At 48.5% G+C, this 19,161-nt stretch overlaps 1 protein-coding gene across 1 annotated transcript in view; it reads right to left on the bottom strand.

Moving 5' to 3' along the window:
• Window positions 1–4,505: 4,505 nt before the first annotated feature.
• Col15a1 (collagen type XV alpha 1 chain) overlaps window positions 4,506–19,161 on the bottom strand; it is a 69,891-nt gene continuing 55,235 nt past the window's right edge. The window contains exons 30-39 of the mRNA XM_032900364.1: window positions 19,049–19,098; window positions 18,515–18,607; window positions 17,700–17,844; window positions 13,960–14,024; window positions 11,244–11,372; window positions 11,047–11,106; window positions 10,216–10,275; window positions 7,270–7,455; window positions 6,927–7,042; window positions 4,506–5,584 (exon numbers count right to left, since the gene is read on the bottom strand). Coding sequence (XP_032756255.1) covers window positions 5,371–5,584; window positions 6,927–7,042; window positions 7,270–7,455; window positions 10,216–10,275; window positions 11,047–11,106; window positions 11,244–11,372; window positions 13,960–14,024; window positions 17,700–17,844; window positions 18,515–18,607; window positions 19,049–19,098 — 1,118 coding nt within the window. The 3' untranslated portion in view covers window positions 4,506–5,370. The remainder of the gene's footprint in view (window positions 5,585–6,926; window positions 7,043–7,269; window positions 7,456–10,215; window positions 10,276–11,046; window positions 11,107–11,243; window positions 11,373–13,959; window positions 14,025–17,699; window positions 17,845–18,514; window positions 18,608–19,048; window positions 19,099–19,161) is intronic.

The raw sequence follows: 19,161 nt of genomic DNA, 5'->3' as shown, positions 1-19,161 counted from the left end.
AGAGTTTCAGCCCCTTGTGGTGCAGAAGCCTGGTGGTTAGAAATGCTCCATCTGTGGCAGCGGGAGCTTGAGGCAGAGGCTGTTCATATGACTCATGGGCAGACATAACCTGCAAACCCTCCAGTGACCTACGTCCACCAGCCAGGCCCCGCCTCCTAAAGATTCCCTCCCACCAGCCAGGCCCCGCCTCCTAAAGATTCCCTCCCACCAGCCAGGCCCCGCCTCCTAAAGATTCCACAACCTTCATACTAGTGCCTCAGGCTGGGGACCCAGCGTTTAGATCTTGAGTCTGTGGGGGAACATTTTCGACTTCAACCATAAATAACATTGATGCTCCAAGCATTTAGTGTTTCTTGATGTCATAACTACTAGTGGGACATTCAATCAATAGTTTGCTGAACAAAATAGACTTTTGAATGTTTGCAACACAAGGAAATAATAAGTATCTGAGGAGATGTGAATGTCAGTCAGTCTGATCTGACCCTCACTCTATTCATGTCACACACACTATAAACACATCCTATGCATGTACAATTTTTTTTGCACCGAGTAAAAAACACTACAAGTATTTTTTGAATACTTGAGTAATGAGTAAATAAACAGCCCTCCAGGCCCTGTGGGATGGTGGTGTCATTCACTGAGTGGAAGAACAAGTATAAAAGGGGGGAAAAAAAGAGGAAGTTTCTTCATACCAGAGTTCTGGATCCTTCTTAGAACTCAGCAGAGTGGGCAGGCTCATGCAGGAGATGGGAAGTCTACCTAACAACGTGTCCCTACTAACCCAAGTGGATCTAGCCCTAGTCTCGGGACTGAGATCCAGAGCCCTGACTAAGCAAGATGATAAAAGCATTTTAGTTGCTAGTGGAGAGCAAGGCAGCCGGAGTGTTTGGAGTAAGCGGATCTCACCAATAGCAGTCAGGGTTGAACCAGGGAGGATATGGTAAATCAGCCCTGGGCTTGAAGATGGCCAGAAAGGCTGGGTGGAGTGGAGATACCATTTAGCCCAGCACGGGAAAGAAAGCTCAGCTCCTCCTGGAGACACCTGGCCAAGCCAAGGATGGCAGGCACACTGAAGTGCTTGCTTGGGCTAAAACATCACTCCCAACACTACGAGTAAATGCATCCAACGAAGGGTCCTTTCTGCGGCTCCGTGTTTGTCAAAGGAAAACACTGAGTTGCAGGGAAGGAGTAAGTGCAGAGGTTATGTTCACTTTGACTTGGAGGAGAACTTGCCAGTGGTGATGTGGGCAGCAAGTGGCAGAGCCAACATTCAGATTCAGGCAAAGACCTCTCAGTGTTTGACAGCCGTGTGAATTAGAGGACCAGATGGACAAGTCAAGATGGGGAAACCTATTGCTGGCTATGAAAGGTTTTGATGAGATTCAGTGGTTCCCTGATGACTAGAGCTCAGAAGTAGCCAGAAAAGCCCCCCCCCCTCTCTAGCTGCTAGGTTAAGGAAGACAGGGACATCCATCTGTCCTGACTGCAGAGTTTCCCAGGGCTGAGGACTGTGTAGTCAGTTAGAAATGGCTTGGTCAGGTTGTATTTATATATTTATTTATGCGCAGGAAAACAATAAAAAGGAGGAGGCCAGGAATTTGAAGGGGGTCATGAAAGGAGCTGGAGGAAGGAAATTTAAAAATAATTTTTAAAGAAATGGAAGGGGTTGGTAGACTTGAAAAACAGAGCCACCGTTTTTGTTTCCACCTCCACAGTGAAACATGATCACGAGTAAAAAGATGATTATCCCAGATACTTCTGAGTGGATGAGCAAACTAACCAACAGGGAGCCGGCCCCAGCGCTCCCCTTTTCAGGTTTTCCCCATGTGCCATGCCCATTCATTGTGAGCTGCTTTATTGGAGAACTCGAGGCTGACGTGATCTCACCTTCGCCTGCCTGCCCAGGCCATGCCATTCCTCTTATGGGCAGGATGCATCTGTACATGTGTTCAATCTTTTCAATGTTCTGGCCATTTCAGAATCTTGGGCATTTCAGAGGGAGGAAGTAGTTTTGTTTTTTTCTGGCATTTCTCCTCTCCGGTGAGGCTGCCCATCACAGCCCTGGACACACAACTCAAGTGAGGCCAGCAGTGGTCATTTTTAGGAACTGACGTAACCTCACGGGGAGAGGAAGCCTCTTCTTCCCTCTGTGGGTGTGCTCTGGTTAACGGAGGGCAACACAGGCCTGCCTGAAGCTGTCTGCACCCTGCCCCGTGACAGCAGTCTTGGTTGGAAGGAAGGAGACATATACAGAGAAAAGCAGAAGCCAGCCAGACAGCCAGTCAGCTAGACAGCCAGCCAGACAGATGGGAAGATGACCTTAACCCAAGTGGGACACCGTCACATCAAGTCTGCACTCCTTCCCACTTCTTGGTCTCATGGACAAACTCATTCCTCTTCTTACTTTTACTTTTTATTTTTCTGAACCTTGACTACTACATACTGAGCTATGATACTAGGCTGTTGACAGTTCCCACAAGTCTGCCTCTGTTCCATGCATGTTTAGGAGACATAGCTCACAGCCAAGGGATCCAAAGGACCCTAGGAACCTGAGAATGGTTCCCGTGACTCAGTTTCTTCATCTTACCAGGTCTGTTTCAGGCCACACCATGGAGTCACATCAGACTCTCCAGACCTTCTTGGTGCTGGCCACACCACCACCACCACCACCACCACCATCACCACTAACACTACCAACATCCCCCCCATCCCCCCAGTACCACTATCACCACCTCCACCCCTCACCTCCATACCCACCCCCTTACCACCACCAGAGTTGCTCAGCTCTTTTGCTGCTCTGTTCTTCCCAAGCCACTGTCCTCATAAATCTGCCCCCTTCCCTACATGGGTTGGCAGCCTTTTCGTCGCTCTGGCTCTATTTCTGGATGGAAGATCCAGGAAGCCTGAAGCCATAGGCTTAAGACCTGAAGGTCCTCGATACAGGCAGAGCATGCCAAAGCCCTCCAGCTCATAGAGCTTATGGGCATACACACTCAGTGTTCCTCCTGTGTTTGGCTTGAGTGAGAGTTAGCTTAAGAGCCTTTTAGTGCCTCCAAGACTTCCAGGCAAATGGGTAGTGAAGGCTTGGACACCCTTCAGCCACTGTATTTTAGCCCTCTGAGTGATACATTTCAGATGTGAAGCACACCAGGTATCCGGTGAGAGGGGTATGACACCAGGTAGGTCGGTCTAGGGGATGTCACAGCATCGTGGTGGGAAGGCAAGGGAAGGGACACTTAATGCTTAATGCTTTGCTAAGATGATACAGGGCTTGACAACATGGCCCATCAGAAGAGTCTATGTGGTTTGCCTAAGAGACCATGAGAAAGACAGGATAAGTAGACTATGGCACGGGACAGAAAAGATTAGGTGGAGGCAAACGTTCAGTGAAGACTCTTGAATGTCAGACAGGACTGTGATGGTTACTCAGAGTGTATGTAGCTACAGTTGACTCTGTCTGTGAGGATAGGTCCTTCAGTGCATGCAGAGGGGGAAAGCCTCTCTGCCCTCTCCCAGGGTCAGGAGAAGTGGGCGTCTCTCTTCCTGGCTTCTCTTAGCTCCCCTCCACCACGTCCTTTCTGTGGTCTTGGGTCTTGCAGGCTCTGACTGCTGTGGGTGGCATCTATACTTCCTGACTCAGGACCCTCCTGTCTTCTTCCTCCTGCAATCGAGCCATACCAAAGCACTCCCCACCTGTAACTCAGCATTGGATTCATCCCCAACCATCCACCCCGCCCCCGCCCCCTCCCCACGCCCCATCCCCGGGCATTCCCCTGTAGCCTTTTCTGTTCGTGACTCATTAGAAAGATTCTACCGCTCTTCCTGCCGTGGATTCTGAAGTGGAGGTTCTGGGTTGTTTGTTTTGTTTTATTTTGTTTTATTTTTGTCCTGAATTTCCTTCCTACTTCAAGGACTTAGGAGGACATAGTCACTATGATGACTTTCTGAGCCAGCCCCACTGAATGGGAGGAAATATCCCAGCACGCTTCTTGCCTACTAATTATATTTCCAGAATCATGGGCTTGGGGTGGAGAGGGAACCAGCCGGCAGCCATATCCAGTGGTGCCTTGAAAGGACCTTGGGCCTGAGTCTGACGCCAGTCCTGCACATGACAGCCATATGACTGGACCCAGGAAGGACCAGAGCCTCCACTTCCATTTTTTCTTCATTTGTAAAGTGGAGGTTGAAACGTACCCACTTTGCAGAGCTGGGGGAGGGGACCTTATTTACCGATGATTAACTTTGACTGAGTGAAGCTGACGCTGTGCGTGTCCGTCCCATTCTTCCTGAGAGAGACAGAGGAGCCCACAGCCAGTACTGAGACCCCGGTACAGCCACAGCAGAGCCCGCCTCCCACTCAGAGTCATCCCCACCTCACCCCGACCCCTCTCTAACTCTTGGATGAATCGTCCCCAGTGCTGGTGACAATATTAGCACACACACCAGGCCTCAGCGGCAAGGAAGGAAGGAAGGACCCAGGGGAAAGACATCAAACAGAAGAAAGCACCCAGAAAAGATGTCTTTATGTTCTTGCATGGAAAAGGATATCGGAGTCTATAGCGCGATGATACAGACTTTTCAGAAAATTCATCTCAACCAATCTGTTTCAGCTGCAGTCACAATTCAAGACTTGTCAAATGGAAATCTTAAGATGGGCGCGGGGGATGGGAAGGGGGAGCATTGGGGGAGGGTAAGGATTCTGTGCTGCTTCTTCCCTAGATTTTAACTTCCCAGCAAGTCAGACTCACATCAACAGATGCTGCGCTCAACTACGACTGGGTAGACAGGCAGAACCCTACAGCATGAAGGCAATAATATTTTAGGGGACCATATTAAATCCCGATATCGGAGGAAACATGAGCAGGATCTTTGGAGCAGCTCTCTTTCTCTGGCTGCTCGGAACTGTGCGTGGAATCGCCAAGCGCTTGGTTCACGCATTACTTAGGGAGGGAGCTATGTCTCACATATCTAAAAGGTGATGCTGTTAGCAAACACAAAGGACATCTTACCCTCAACAGCCACGGTTGGAAGGAAGGAATGACGTTCTGAAGAACGCACGGGGCAACCACGCCAGCCCCTGTTTTCAGACTGCCCTACTCTGTGTCAGGGATGTGTTCACACACTGCAAGGGGAGGGGGGTGTGTCTTCCCGCAGAATCTAGCACCAATGTGTGGACTGGATTTGACTTGGGTCTGAGTCCCTTCGGTCTTTCCTTTTGAGTATACTGAGGTATGTTTTCTTTGGTTTCTCTTTGGACAGATGTGTAATATAAAAAAAAAAACTTGCAATATTTACAACATTTTAGACTTCAGTGTCAACTCTTCACATAAGAAATATTAGAATACTCTTTTAAGAACCATGGGGGGGTTATCACTTCCTAGCGTCTGTCATGAAACTGTTTTCGATGCACAGAACGATTAACCTATTAGCACAGCTATACGCTTTCTGGTCCAGAATCTTCCCTGTGCTCAGTGGGGAGGCAAATCCCGTTACTGCCATGTCCGTGGTTCGCCAGGCTTCACAGTACTTGTCCACAAGGCGGACACCGTGGGGGTTGGAGCCGTGCCAAACAACCTTCTGGGGCCTAGAAGGGAATTTTATAGTGTTACTTTTAAAATGGCAGTTTTAATAATATGAAGTTCTTTATTTCTTTTTATTTTATTTTATAGTTTGTGCACACATGCGTGTGTGTGTGTGTGTATGTGTGTGTGTGTATGTGTGTGTGTGTGTGTGTGTGTGTGTGTGTGCGCACGCGCGTGCACACAAGTGTGTGTTTCAGAGCTCAACACTGGATATCTTCCTCAATCAGTCCCTACCTTATTTTTGAGGCATGGTCTCTCACTGAACCTAGAGCTTGCTAATTTAGTCGGATTTGAATGCCCCAAACCCCAAGGACCAATTTCTCCCACTCAGAGCTGGAGTTACAGATGTGTGCTGCCCCACCTGGCTATTCGATGAAGGATGGAGATCTGAGCTCGGATTGCTATGCTTGTGTGCAGCAAGCACTTGGCCCGCTGAGCCATCACCCTAGTTCCTAAACAGCACTTCTTTGTCGTTTGTCTTGGTGAGGAAGTTAGCAGAAGTGTAGCAAACAGAGACATGCTCCTCCTCACCCATAGTTCAACGCCAAACCCTTTCTTTAGCCTTGAGGCTGTTACCTGCTTTCCAGACATACTCTGTCTGCAGCCATACCCACTCACAGTAATCTCCCAATGACATCCTTAGGTTTCACAAATCTGGGCCATGGCTCCCTGAGGTCACTTGTTAGGTAGCCTCATTCTTGGTTAGACTTGTAACTCCTTCACAGTAGGGGTCCCTCCTGCAGGACTCAACTTTTGATTCTCACCCTTAAAAAATGAAGATGTCCTCTCTGCTCCTATTATCAGCTTTCTATTTTAAAACTACAAAATTGTCCACATTTATATGTAGTCTGTTATTTATTGCTCCTTGACACTGGGAGACCTTAAAGTATATGGCTGTGTGGGTGTGCAATTTGCCTTCCAGACCTGGGTTCACGTGTGTTGTAGCATAGGCACTGAGGATTCTGAACAACACACACTGTCTTCAAAGACTGAGAGTGCTATTCACAGGACAATGCTGGGATCACATCACTGTCTACTGCCTACTGTGTTTTCTCACCCACGGCCATGTGTGCAACTGTCCTATGTTGCATAAGTCCAACTTATGACTGTGCTCATCTGACAGGCAAGGCCGCTGAGTCTCATGGAGTGAAGTGCTTTGCCCAGGTCTTATCATGAGCTATTAGACTTGGCTTCAAGGCCCTGGCTTTCCCATGACTCAGCTGCCTTACTGTGGCTTCACACTGGCGGTGTTCCAGGAGGGTAGCTGATAAAAGGATCTCGCTGATAGAAAACATCCAAGAAATACCTATCGTGCTATGTCACAGGGCCCAAGCCTGCACTTACCAGGAAGGATCAGTCATCACGTCCCGACCATCAAAGGAGTATATCGGAATGTGTGTATTGAATTGACCTCCATCACCAGAAAATATTGAGTCCCAGTTGTTAAAAAGCACTTGGCCCTACAAAGACAAATGATTCATTAGAATTTTTATGCCACTAGCCTACAATTAGGGTTTGGCTCCTTCTTCCTGGTTCAGAAGCCACTTCTGGAGTCCCCAGCTCAGAGAGGAAAGTGATTTGAAAAGGAAGAAAGTATGGCTTGGAGCTATGGTTGATTGCATGGAGTGTTCAATGCTTGGGCCACTTGGGGATCGGCAAGCCTGAAGGCAGTGACAACAGGGTTTACCTTGAGGTTCACAATTGGAAGACCGAATCTCTCTGCCTTCCGCACAACTGTGGAGAGATCCTGCAAGTGTGATGACAGAAACGCTCGGAAGGTGGAGAGTAGTCCTGCAGCCCTGGCCTGCTGGAAACACTGGAAATCTGCTCGGATGTCCCCAGCCACCGGCATGTTGAGAGCAACCAGGTGCAGCTGAAAAGAGTAAGAGAGACGTCAGCAGTCCCACCCACCGTCAGCAGTCCCACCAGCCGTCAGCAGTCCCACCCACCGTCAGCAGTCCCACCCACAGTCAGCGGTCCCACCCACCGTCAGCGGTCCCACCCACCGTCAGCGGTCCCACCCACCGTCAGCGGCCCCACCCACTGTCAGTAGTCCCACCCACCATCAGCGGTCCCACCCACCTCCTCCTGTTCTAAGAAAGACGCCCGCTTCTAGTGGCCCAGGTGCCAGGTGCGACTGTCTACCCTCAGAGAAGATAGCCTTAGCACTCCAGCCCCTTCCAGCTCCGTGAACAGACGTTGGGGTGAGAATGCCTTTCTTAGATTTAATAAAGATGCAGAGTTCTTCTCGGACTGAGTAAAGCCCTTTGGAGACCTGGTTCGGGTGTGCAGGCCGTGCCTTAACCCCCTGGGTAGCTTCCAGCCTAGTCACCAGCATGGCTTCTAAGACCACTTTGTCTTGGCTCCCATTCCTGACACCGTGTCCATCAGCCCCAACCAAAGCCATTCGGGAGTTTGGTTTGGTTTGTACATTGGCATCCATTTCCTCCCTCCATTCCTTTCGGCTGACATTCTATATGACATAGAATCAGTCCGTGGCCTGAGGATGCTCAATCTCCCACTCTCTAGCTGCATCTAAGGAGTGACAGGTTGGCATTGACCTCCAAATGAACCCCTACACACACACACACATACACACACACACACACACACACACACACACACACACTCACACACACACACCACACAAACACACCACACCCACACACTCCCACAACACCACACCACACACAAATACACACACACTCACACACAAACACACACTACACACCCCACCACACATACACAGAGTCACACATCTTACACGCAAATAGAACATTTAAAAAGCAAAAACCAATGCACTGCTTTACCCCATTGGTCACCCAACTAACTTCTTGGGCTCATTGAATTTACTTCTCTCTCCCCTGAGCATTTTCTCCTCAGCTTTCTAGAATCATTTTGGCTTCATAAACACTTTGTTCTCTCTTATAAATCTGCCTTTCAGTCATTTTTGTCCCCCCTGACTCCCGAGGACTTGGTTTGGCCCTCTTTCTTCGTCTCAGGAGGACAGAACTTCTCATTTGTCCCTTGGGTTCTTCCATCAGCCTTCTTTGGTTCTGTCCCACATAGGTCCTCTTTGGACACCTCCATTCCCATTACAATGGCCAAGGCACTGCTGAAGGTCTCCAGGCGGGTTTCAGACATTTCTAGTCCCCTCTTTCTCTCTCACTCCCACTTTCACTTGACCACTTCCTGGGACCACTTCAGATTTGCTCTGCTAAACCCAAGGTCTTCTCTGGACATGTTCGCATTGCAGAAAGCACATTTCTGTGCTGTGTGGCTTACACCTTGCTCTCTGAAGGCCTTAGGCCTTTGACCGTATCTCCCAGCTGCTCTTCATTGGAGTGGAAGTGAATAGTTGATCTAAGAGCACGGGGAGTGCTTCTCCCAAGATTAGGCGGATTGGGCTCTTACAGCCTTAAGGTGAGAGAGTGAGGGGATGAGATAGCGCTGTGGCAACCCCATTCTGTGTGTAAGTTCCTGTGTACCATGCCTGCATGGGTAAGGGGTAGATGGGGACAGGAAGAGAAACTCTTATACAACAGGGTCTGTGGAAATAGCAAAATGACTGAGAGCAGAAAAGAGAGTTCCCAGGCTGGCTGAACTGCGTGTGATTAAGTCCTATGAAGTCCCTGGAGTGACAGGGAGATGATCTTTATTACATGGGGCTACAACTCCTTCATGTCAGATGATGCCTGTGACCACTGGATCACCCCGCTGAGAATTTGGACTCACCTCTGTCTCATTCATTCCCATCGCAGCCAGAGCCAAGCTGGCTTCTCCTGTCTCTTCATGTCTCTCTGGCCAGCCCTCTTCTGAAGCTTACTGCTTTGTGCCCCTGCTTCTGCCCCTTCCAATCCTCTTACACGCTCAAACCAAAGTCATTTCAAAGCACCAACCTCATTGCATACCCCTGTTCAGCTTTCCACATATAGGCAGCTCCCAGTGCGTGCAGGAAAGGGGCAAAGCTCTGGTCCTTTGTTTACTTCGACAACCTAATCGTCTACCTTTGCTGTGACGTCTACTCCTCTAGCCACTTTGAAATGTAACACAGGAAGGACCAGCACGCACACATGTCCCACCCTTCCACGATCCATCTTCCCTGCTGCCCGGAATTCCTGCTTTTGTTTTTCCCTGCTTCACTCACTCCTGGACTCCAGTGTTCTTTAGGTCTGAATCTAGAGGTCACCTCCTTCAGAGTGACTTCCTTCGTCTTTCTGGTAACCCCAGCATCTTGGGTTTGTCTCACTCAAATAGCTTAGCACACAGTGATACAACTGTCTAGTTGGGGAGTGCGCCCTCCTGGCTAGTTTGTAAGCAGTTGGATGGTAAGAACCATTTATCAGTTAAGAGCACTGGTTACTCTAGCAAAGGACCGGGGCTGGATTCCCGGCACTCACATGGTGGTTCACAGTTGTTTATAACCCCAGTTAGAAGACATAATTGCCTCTGCTGACCGCCACAGGCATCAGAGACACACGCATGGTGCCATACAACCATGTAGGCAAAAACACTCATATACGTAAAATAAACAAAACAAAACAAAATGAAAAAACTAGATGCCAAACACAGGGCCTAGCACTTACGGGTACACAGTCATTATCTGCAAAGGAAACGTATGAATTGTACTTACAACAGGTCTCTCGTAATTGGCACTTAAAATGGGGTTCAGTGGAGGCTGTGGCTGGTACGGCTGTGACAAGGAAGGGAAAGGTTAAAGTAAGAAAACACATTCAGTCTCTTCTCCAGAGTACAGTGAGGCACGGGCGTGATGCTTGAAATATTTGGGCTCTGCCTCTAACTGTGACTCTTACATGGAGGACTTTTACAGCCAAACAAAAAGCCACCATGAAAGGGGGAAGTGTCCTCAAGATCTGTCAGGTCCCCTGTACTGGGGAAGTAGGGGACCTCAGCTTAAAAGCCAACATGTCTTCCTCTTCAAAGGCTCAGTTTTGCAATCTGAAAAATGGGGTGATGGTAGTAGCCTCAAAGGGTTGCAATAGAATCCAACAGCAGATCACACCAGTTGCCTGTGCCCCTTTATAGTAGTGAGTAAAGTTCAGGGTTAAGGGTGGCGGCATCCAGGAGGCAGAGGCAGGGGAATCCAGGCTGGCCAGAACAACTAGTGAGATCTTGTCTCAAAATAAGTGAAGGAGGAAGAGAGGGAAAGAGGAAAGGAGGGAGGAGGGAGAAGAGGAGGGAGGGAAGGAGAGGGATGGGGAGGGAGAGAAAAGAAGGGAGGGAAAGAGGGAGAAAAGGAAGGACTCTTCTAGATGGCTTGTGGATAAATTGTGAATGGGTCTCCAGCATCCAGCTCTCTCTCCACTCTGTGGTGATAAAGTCCTATTTAAAAACTACTGGGTTTCCACCAAGTACTAAGTCACACAGAACAGACTTAGAGAGCTTGATGCAGGGCCTTCTAAAGGGGCAGGGAGCTCAGGGAGTGGGAAGGGGAGCTACTTACATTGCTGGAAAGTGCTGGTGGTGGGGGGCTGTCAGCAGGAATGGGGATCAGTTCTCCCAACTGCAAGAGAAGGAGGATGTTGTCAATGAAACAACTCCGAGAAAGTGCTCCCAAGAACTGGCACTAATGGGTGGGGGTACTTCTTTATGTTGGAGGGTGTTTGGAGGGGAGAGGGATGTAGGAAGGTTAAGAATTACCTGCAACTTTTTCCAACCATCTCGGACACGAAGGAAAAACTCCCCACTTTCCCTCAGGTAGATGAACGTCCCTTCTATGACCAAGTGAGCTTTCTGTAGCATGTCACCCATGTCACTGAGCGCTGTGACCTGTCAGACCGTTTTAATTCAAAACTGTTACAAAGCAGTGGCAAAATGTGACACACTCACCCTTCTATAAATAACCCCTCACTCAAGAAAAGGGTTTGTTGCATTGGACAATGATACTTTACTAATAACTAAAGTTTGTTTTAGTATTTTGGCTCAGACCCAGACCCTGGCTGTTCTTCCTCTCTCTCTCTCTCTCTCTCTCTCTCTCTCTCTCTCTCTCTCTCTCTCTCTCTCGGTGTGTATGTGTGAGTGTGTGTGTATGTCTGTATGTATGTGTGAGTGTTTATGTATGTGTGTGTGAGAGTATGCATGTGTAAGTATATGAATGAGTGTATATGTGTGAGTGTGTGTATGAATGTATGAGTGTTTATGTGTGCACGTATGTGTAAGAGTGAGTGTGTGTGTATGAGTGTGTGAATGTGTATGTACATGTGAGTATGTGTGTTTATGTATGTGTGAGACTGAGTGTGTGTGTGTGTGTGTGTGTGTGTGTGTGTGTGTGTAGGGAGGTGCTGGGGGTAGACATGGGGAAATCTTCCATTATCACTTGCTCTTACCTTACCGTGTGAAACAGGGTCATTCATGGAACCCAGCACTGACCGACTGGCGACACTGTCCAGCCAGTCAGCTCTGGTGACCCTCCTGCCTCTGTTCCCACTCCTCTAGCACTACAGTTACAGATATGTGCAGTTATGGATATATCCATAGCTTTTGATGTTTTAAAGTAGACACTGGGGTCTGCACTGGGATTTCCACGCCTGTGTGCAGGCGCTTTACCCACTGATCTGTCTCCTTAGCCCCTGGGTTTTTGAGACAAGTTTTCCCTATGTAGCCAGGACATGTCTTGAACTCATCATCCGTCTACCTCAGCCTGCCTCGTGCTGAGATTTCAGGACTGTGCCATCATGCTTGCCTAAGGGAGTTCTTTTCCATGAAACGAAAACATGCATGGCTTTGAACTACAAATCTAGACTATAAAAAAATGAATAAAAACACAAATGATAATTTCCTGTGAAGATAAAGATGTAGCAACAGAGTCGTCTTTGCCGGGTTTTAGTTTTAGCAAATCATCAATACGCTGCTTTCTTTTGCCACTCGCGTTGATTTTAAACACAGCTCTGCAGCAGCGTCTACACTGGCTAATGGCGTCAGCTCACACTCCTCAGTGACTTTCAAATTCATTTTCATTTGGGATAAGAAATGCAAGCAAGTGGGCAATTATACTTAGCACTTAGTCTTTAGTCTAGCTGGGTGGTTGCAATATTAAATATGTGTTTAAAAAAACGGGGGCTTGCAGCGTCTCTGTCTCAAAAAGTTGCCTAAAATAAGAATGGCAGCCGGTTAGCATATCTAGAAGCAGATTCAGGAAGCTGAAGCTGCAAAAAAAAAAAAAATTCTGAATAGCACCAGTCTCAAGAAACTACCAGTCGAGAGTCTCATTGTGACTGAGAAAAAACACACACACAAAAAAGAAAAAAAATCTCAGCTCAATAATAATAACAATATTCATCAAAATGGTATAGAAATTCCCCCAAAGTAGCCAAATAACCAAATTTTGTCATCTGCTGGACAGTTCTGTCCTTTGAAAGTCAGTCTTTTAAAGAATGAAACCCAGGAACCCCCAAAGAGGCTCCTAGGACTGCTGATGTTTGGTCTAGGTCTGCTGGGAGTTTGTCTGTCTGTCTGAGCATTGCTAACAGTCCGGGCAAAGTCATACCCACAGCACCAAACTGCACTGTGGGACAGCGACTGCTCCTGAGCTGTGCTCCAGTTGGACAACCCAAGGCAAGTATGCTGGGCAGAGCACCCGTGCACACTGCTTACACACGTGCATGCTGTTCTTAAAAATAGAGCACGGGGGGTTGGGGATTTAGCTCAGTGGTAGAGCACTTGCCTAGGAAGCGCAAGGCCCTGGGTTCGGTCCCCAGCTCCGAAAAAAAAAAAAAATAGAGCACGGTTGAGTTTTAGCCAATTAAAGGCTCACAGGCTACAACTTCAAGGAGTCATTTTGTTTCCTGTAGCTCTTTATTGAACAAGTCATCTGAATAGGAAGTAAACAACTGCTATTGGTGGAACGGCACATTTTGTTGTCATGGAACTTTATTTATTTAGACATAGGGTCTCCAACTTTTATGTTCTGAGGACAACCTTGAATTTCTGATCCAACTGCCTCCACCTCCCAAGTGTTGGGGCAACAGGCATGAGCCGCCATGCCTGGTTTCATGTGATGCTAGAGACCAAACCTAGGGCTTCCTGCATGTTAGGAAAAGTCTACCAGCTACAGTACATCCCAACCCCTGGCAGAGTTCTAATTCGAAAATAAAAGGGATTCCAACCCAGCCCCCCTCCCCCTCCCCCTCCCTCCCCTTCCCTCTTCCCCTCCCTCCCCCCCTCCCTCCCTCCCTCCTCCCTCTTCTCCCTTCTTCCCTCCCTCCCTCCTCCCTCCCCCATCCCCTCCCTCCTCTCCCTCCCACTCCCCCTTCCTTTCCCTTCCTCCTCCTCCCTCCCTCCCCCCTCCCTTTCCTCCCCCCCCTCCAGTAGCTGTGAATCTATCCAGTGTCGAGTTGCTATTACACGAGATGCTGACCAAGTTTCTGGATCCGGGGAGTCCTGGCTGTCCTGGAGGGCCAGGTGGGCCAGGAAGGGGCACAGCTGGGACAAGACAAAAGAAAGACGTGAAATAAAGGACAGCCTCTGGTACAGGGGTCTCTGTGAGATAGAGGGGTGCTCACGGTTCATTCCATGCTATGGCTATCCACTGTGCAGACCAAAGCCGTACTGACTGGCTCAGGAGGAAGAGCTGAAACTGTTCACTATCTCCCTGGATGAGCTGTGCCCAGCATTTGTCAGGATTGTAAGTAAAACCCATTAGTGGTTAATTGTAAAAGCCAGGTTGAGTTAAATTTTCTGTCACCTCCTTGAAAATGCCCTGACTCATATAACTTTTTCAAGAGACAAAGCATATGACCACCATTTAGAGGAAGTGGGCTTCGAAGAGGAAGAGAAAGGGCTTTGCTGTGGGGAGAGACCAGTTTGGTGGAGACAGGAGCACTGGTCTTGGGGCCAGGAGAAGACCAGGTTGCTAATCGCCTACTGGACACTTAGGGAAGCGTTGGGCTCTCAAAAGTTGTTTGCGAGACACCAGCAGAATCCCCTCCACTACATTGTTCTATTGGTACGCCGGTGAGAACCAGTGAGGTTCAGGCTAGGTGTGCACATTACAAACTGCCCAGGGCTTTTAAGGGTCCTGTGACAGTACAGGACCCTTAAAAATCAGCTCAAGGCTGCCATACTGAGGCCCAGAAAAAATGAGGGGGCATGAGTGCCCAACTGAAAAGGCCCTGCCTCAGACAAACACAAAAGTATTGGAATTTCCCCTTGGTTTTTCTTCTGCCTCTCTAAGCCCTTCCCCCTTCAGAATCTGCAAAGCTCTTGGCAGGTCTAAAGATGTCTGTGTAAATCCTAGAAAATGGATCCATTAATTTTTTAGGCCACTGCAAGCAGACCGTCAGCCCCCACATAGGGCTTGGATGTCCACACATAGGTGGGAAGTGGCCAGTGGGTACAGGGTCAAGGGAGGACTTGGATTTTGGTTCTAGCCATGTGTTCCTCAGGCATGAATGACCTTGAACAAGGTTTAAGTCCTTTCTGAGCCTCAGTGCCTGCCTCCTTGGAGTTATAATAACATCCACTTCATCTCCCTTCAGCATCTCTGGGAAGACTATGTGGATAGTGTCTGTGTGAGTGTTTTATACACTGGGACTACATCATGGGAAAGGCAATCTATGCTGAAGGAAGCAAGACGTCTGGATCCCCCGAAGGGGTGCTTTTGTGGAAATAGATTCTCTGCCTCCTGCTCTCACCCTGCCAAACCCTCTATTTCCTGCACTGCCTATTCACCCACTGAGGCCGTGCACCACATCTGCCTATCTACCCAGCACCCATCTTTGCAGGATCTAAGTCCTTGTGGTTTTCTCTTGAGGTCTTTCCCTTCACGCCCACAACCACTTCCTGACAGAAAGAGAGCTACTGTGCTCCCAAGTGGTCCTACCACCTGACTATAGATAATTGGTCAAAAGTTGACATCTAGCTCAAGACAAGCCAATTAGAATCTTTCCCCAGAACTGTCCTGTCCCAAGACATTTCAGACTAAAGTTGACAAAGAAGCCCGTGATTCCCAGCTCACAGAGGAAGCACTAAGCTGTCAGCAACCATCTTCCCCTCTGTGCAGAGGGTGTGGTTGGTGAAGAGCTAGCATGAAACTGGTATGAAAAGAGAGGTGAAGAATGGACAGAGCATCCTTAAATGGTCTGGTTTAGGTCCAGGCTGTTCTTGGGTTCTAGGTGCTGGTCTACTCATGTCACAAACGAATTGAACAGCCCCTCCTTCCAGCCAGCAAACATCCCTTTCACTCAACCTGATTTGAGCCTGATTTGAGCTTTCAACCAGTAGAGCCAAGGCCATGTTGAAGCCAAGCCCAAGGCCACCTTCTGCAAGTCTCTCCTCAATACCCAGGCTCCGTGGGATCCCACCATATGTTTTTCCACCACACCCAGCTCACGCCCATGCAATCAGCAAGAAACACCCCTGTGCTTATGCCTGCTATCATATGAAGGTGTGCTTCAGAGTTCTGTTTTGTTTGTTTTTTAAGTTTTAGAATATTTACATGTCCATGGCATATATTGGGGACAGGCCCAGAATAAACTAATGGTAATTTTATATTTCTTTTATTAATTTTGGTATGGTTCTGGGGGATTGACTTCAGGGCTTCTGATATGCTGGAGAAACACTTCTTCACTAGCATAACACCCAAGCCCTCGAAGTTTTAAATAATAATTTTGGACATTAAACAGTTTCAGGATACAGAGTTTCCACCTGCGGCACCGTGACAGTATTCACAAGGGTTGTGGGCACTTCAAACTTTGAGCATTTTGCATCTAGGGATGTTCAGTTTTATTGCTCACCATGGAACGTCCACTGAGTGAACATCGGGAAAAGCATAGGCCTTGGAGCTATGGGTATCTGGGCTTTGAATCTGTGGGTGCCATTTACTAGCATAAAATAAGTTACTAGTCCACGCGCGTGTTTGTGTGTGTGTGTGTGTGTGTGTGTGTGTGTGTGTGTGTGTGCTTGCACATACATACATACCCAGGGTGTGTGGAAGCCAGAGGACAACCTCAGGTGTTAGTGTCTCTCACTGCCTCTTGATTTTTTGTTTTTAAGACAGGGTCTTTCAATGGCCTGAAGCTGACTGACTGTGAGCCCCAGGGATCCGCCTGTCTCTACCTCTCTAGCCCTGATTATGTGTGTGTGTATCACACCTGACTGTTTTGCATGAATTCCGGGAATCTTAAATGCATAAGGCCTGAGTCGCCTCTCCAGGCCTTGCTATTAGTTTTCTTGAATTCCCAGAATACCCAGAAATCTGTAGTAAAATGGTCAGTGCAGTTCCTGGCACCGGGTACTGTTCAGCGATTGGGTAACTCGTCTTTGCATTGGCACCCTAGAAGTTCCAAGGCCTGAATGGAATGCTACACCAAGAGCGACCATTGACACTGGTCCTTGGGCCACTGTGCTGGGTGGTTTTTGTGTCAACCTGACAGTTAAAGTTATCTGTGAGAAGGGAACCTCAATTGAGAAAACGCTTCCATAAGACCAGACGGTACACACGCCCATAGGGCATTTTCTTAATCAGTGATGGATGTGGAAGGGCTGGGCCTAGCCCTTTGTGGGTGATTTCGTCCCGGGGTTGGTGGCCCTGGGTTCTATAAAAAAGCAGGCTAAACAAGCCACAAGGAGCAAACCAGTAAATAGCATCCTTTCGTGGCCTCTGCATCAGCTCCAGCCTCCAGGTTCCTGATCCATTTTGAGTTCCTGTCCTGACTTCCTTCAGTGATGAACAGTAGTGTGGAAGTGTAAGGCAAATAAACTTTTCCTCCCCAACTTGCTTTGGTCATTGTGTTTCATCACCGCAATAGAAACCCTAACTAGGACAGCCAGATTCTTGAGGCATTGACAGAACAGCTAGGAAGGTTCTAGAATATGTGGACAGATGCTCAACATTATTACTAGGGAAACTCAGAAAACGCCCTCACAGCCATCAGGACTGAGCCAGTGTAACCACATGTGCTGGTGAAGATGACCTTCAGCATTACTGGATTGTACACTTGAAGTAGGCGTACGCTATAATATCTGAATTGTATCCATTTAAAAGAAGATGGTAGGCTCCGTCCAGCATACAGCCCTCTATCCAACAAAGAGACTCTGACAGGCCACCCTGAGCCTAAAGGCAGAGGCAGCAGGAAGGAGGCATCGCTCAGTACTAACCTGCACCCAGAATGGCTGGAGGTCCTGGTGGCCCAGGGGGTCCCGGTGGTCCCGGAACACCAGGTCTCCCAAAGCCAGGTGGCCCAGGCAGGCCTGGAATTCCTGGGGGTCCTTGAGGCCCCACAATAGCCTCTCCTTTCTGCCCCTGTTGAGGCAAGCACACAGTTATGTCGAAATCGCTCCTCTTAGGATATTTGTAAAATCCAGTGATTCCGGGTGGTATCAGTCCCAGTGAGCATCAGGCCAGGTATGGAGTCCAAAGACACCAGCAAACTCAGGCATTCAGAGGGGCCTGGAGATCTAGTCTGGCCTTCTCGCTCTACACAAGGAGGAACTGAGCCCTCAGAGTGGAGAAGACTTGCCTCAAGTCGCAGTCAAGTTAGGTCAAACCTTAATCTTCTCTCATGGCTGATAACCCTCCTCCCATCTATAAAGACCAGGCCTAACGATGAAGATAAGCTCTAAAGCTTGACCTTCAGTCAGACATCAGGAGAATCTAGAGTCTGTCTAAAGACATTGCCAGAACCTTCCATTTATCCTCTGAGATAACCCTCACTATTGGCAGCTCTGGTCCCAGAGTGAACTTGCCACGGTGTGTATGGCTGGTACCTGGGGGTTCATTCGCTGCACATAGCCTGGGCAGCTCTAAAGACTGAGTTAACCTCCCAGCAAGCAATGATACACAGGAGAACCTGCTCATCCCAAAGTCTGGCCTCCAGCATGCACAACATTAACTTCAACTCTAGGACCACCTTCTCATGCTGGGGGCAGGGCACAGGAAAAAAAACACAGGTCTCCAGAAAGTCACTACTCACAGCCAGGCCTGGGTGTCCTGGTAGGCCTGGAGGCCCTGATACAAAGAGGTTGTGGCTGGACTCTCCTCTGATTGCAGCATCTCCATTCTCCCCCTGGAAGAGAGACCATGAAAGGTTGCAGTCAGCCTGGCCTGGACTCTTTCTCACAGAAACTCAAGAAACTGAGGCACAGGCTGCTGCAGTTTTAGTAGCATCCAGGGGGCCCCAAAGGCCACGTGTTGGATCCGTCATCCCTGAACTCGTATGTTGCTGGCACTGAGAGATAAAGTCTGTGGGTTATAGGAGTAACTTTTAATCTAGGGAGCAGCTTTGCTGTAAAAGTAGACCCTCTGGCATACTTGCTCTGTCTTGCTGTGTGATTTAGGCATAGCCTCTTGACTCTGCAGAATCCCAACCAGTATAGTTGCTCGACTCCCAGAACCATGTGCCAGAGAAACCACTATTCTTTCCAAGTTACCCAGTCGGTGGTATTCGGTCACAGCAACAACAAACAGACCAGCATAATAGACCGAATGCTTGATAATGAGCACTCACCTTCAGGCTGTTGAGAAAATGTCTCAGGTAAGCGGGGTCCACTGGAGGGCCTGCAGAAGAAGGGCTTTGTAAGTTCGCCAACTTAACGACAGAGATTTCAGGGAGTTTCTAAG

Source organism: Rattus rattus, chromosome 1, assembly GCF_011064425.1.
Source record: "Rattus rattus isolate New Zealand chromosome 1, Rrattus_CSIRO_v1, whole genome shotgun sequence".
Lineage (NCBI taxonomy): Eukaryota > Metazoa > Chordata > Mammalia > Rodentia > Muridae > Rattus > Rattus rattus.
Note: the sequence above shows the minus strand (reverse complement) of the source record. Positions and strands in the feature narration are given on the sequence as shown.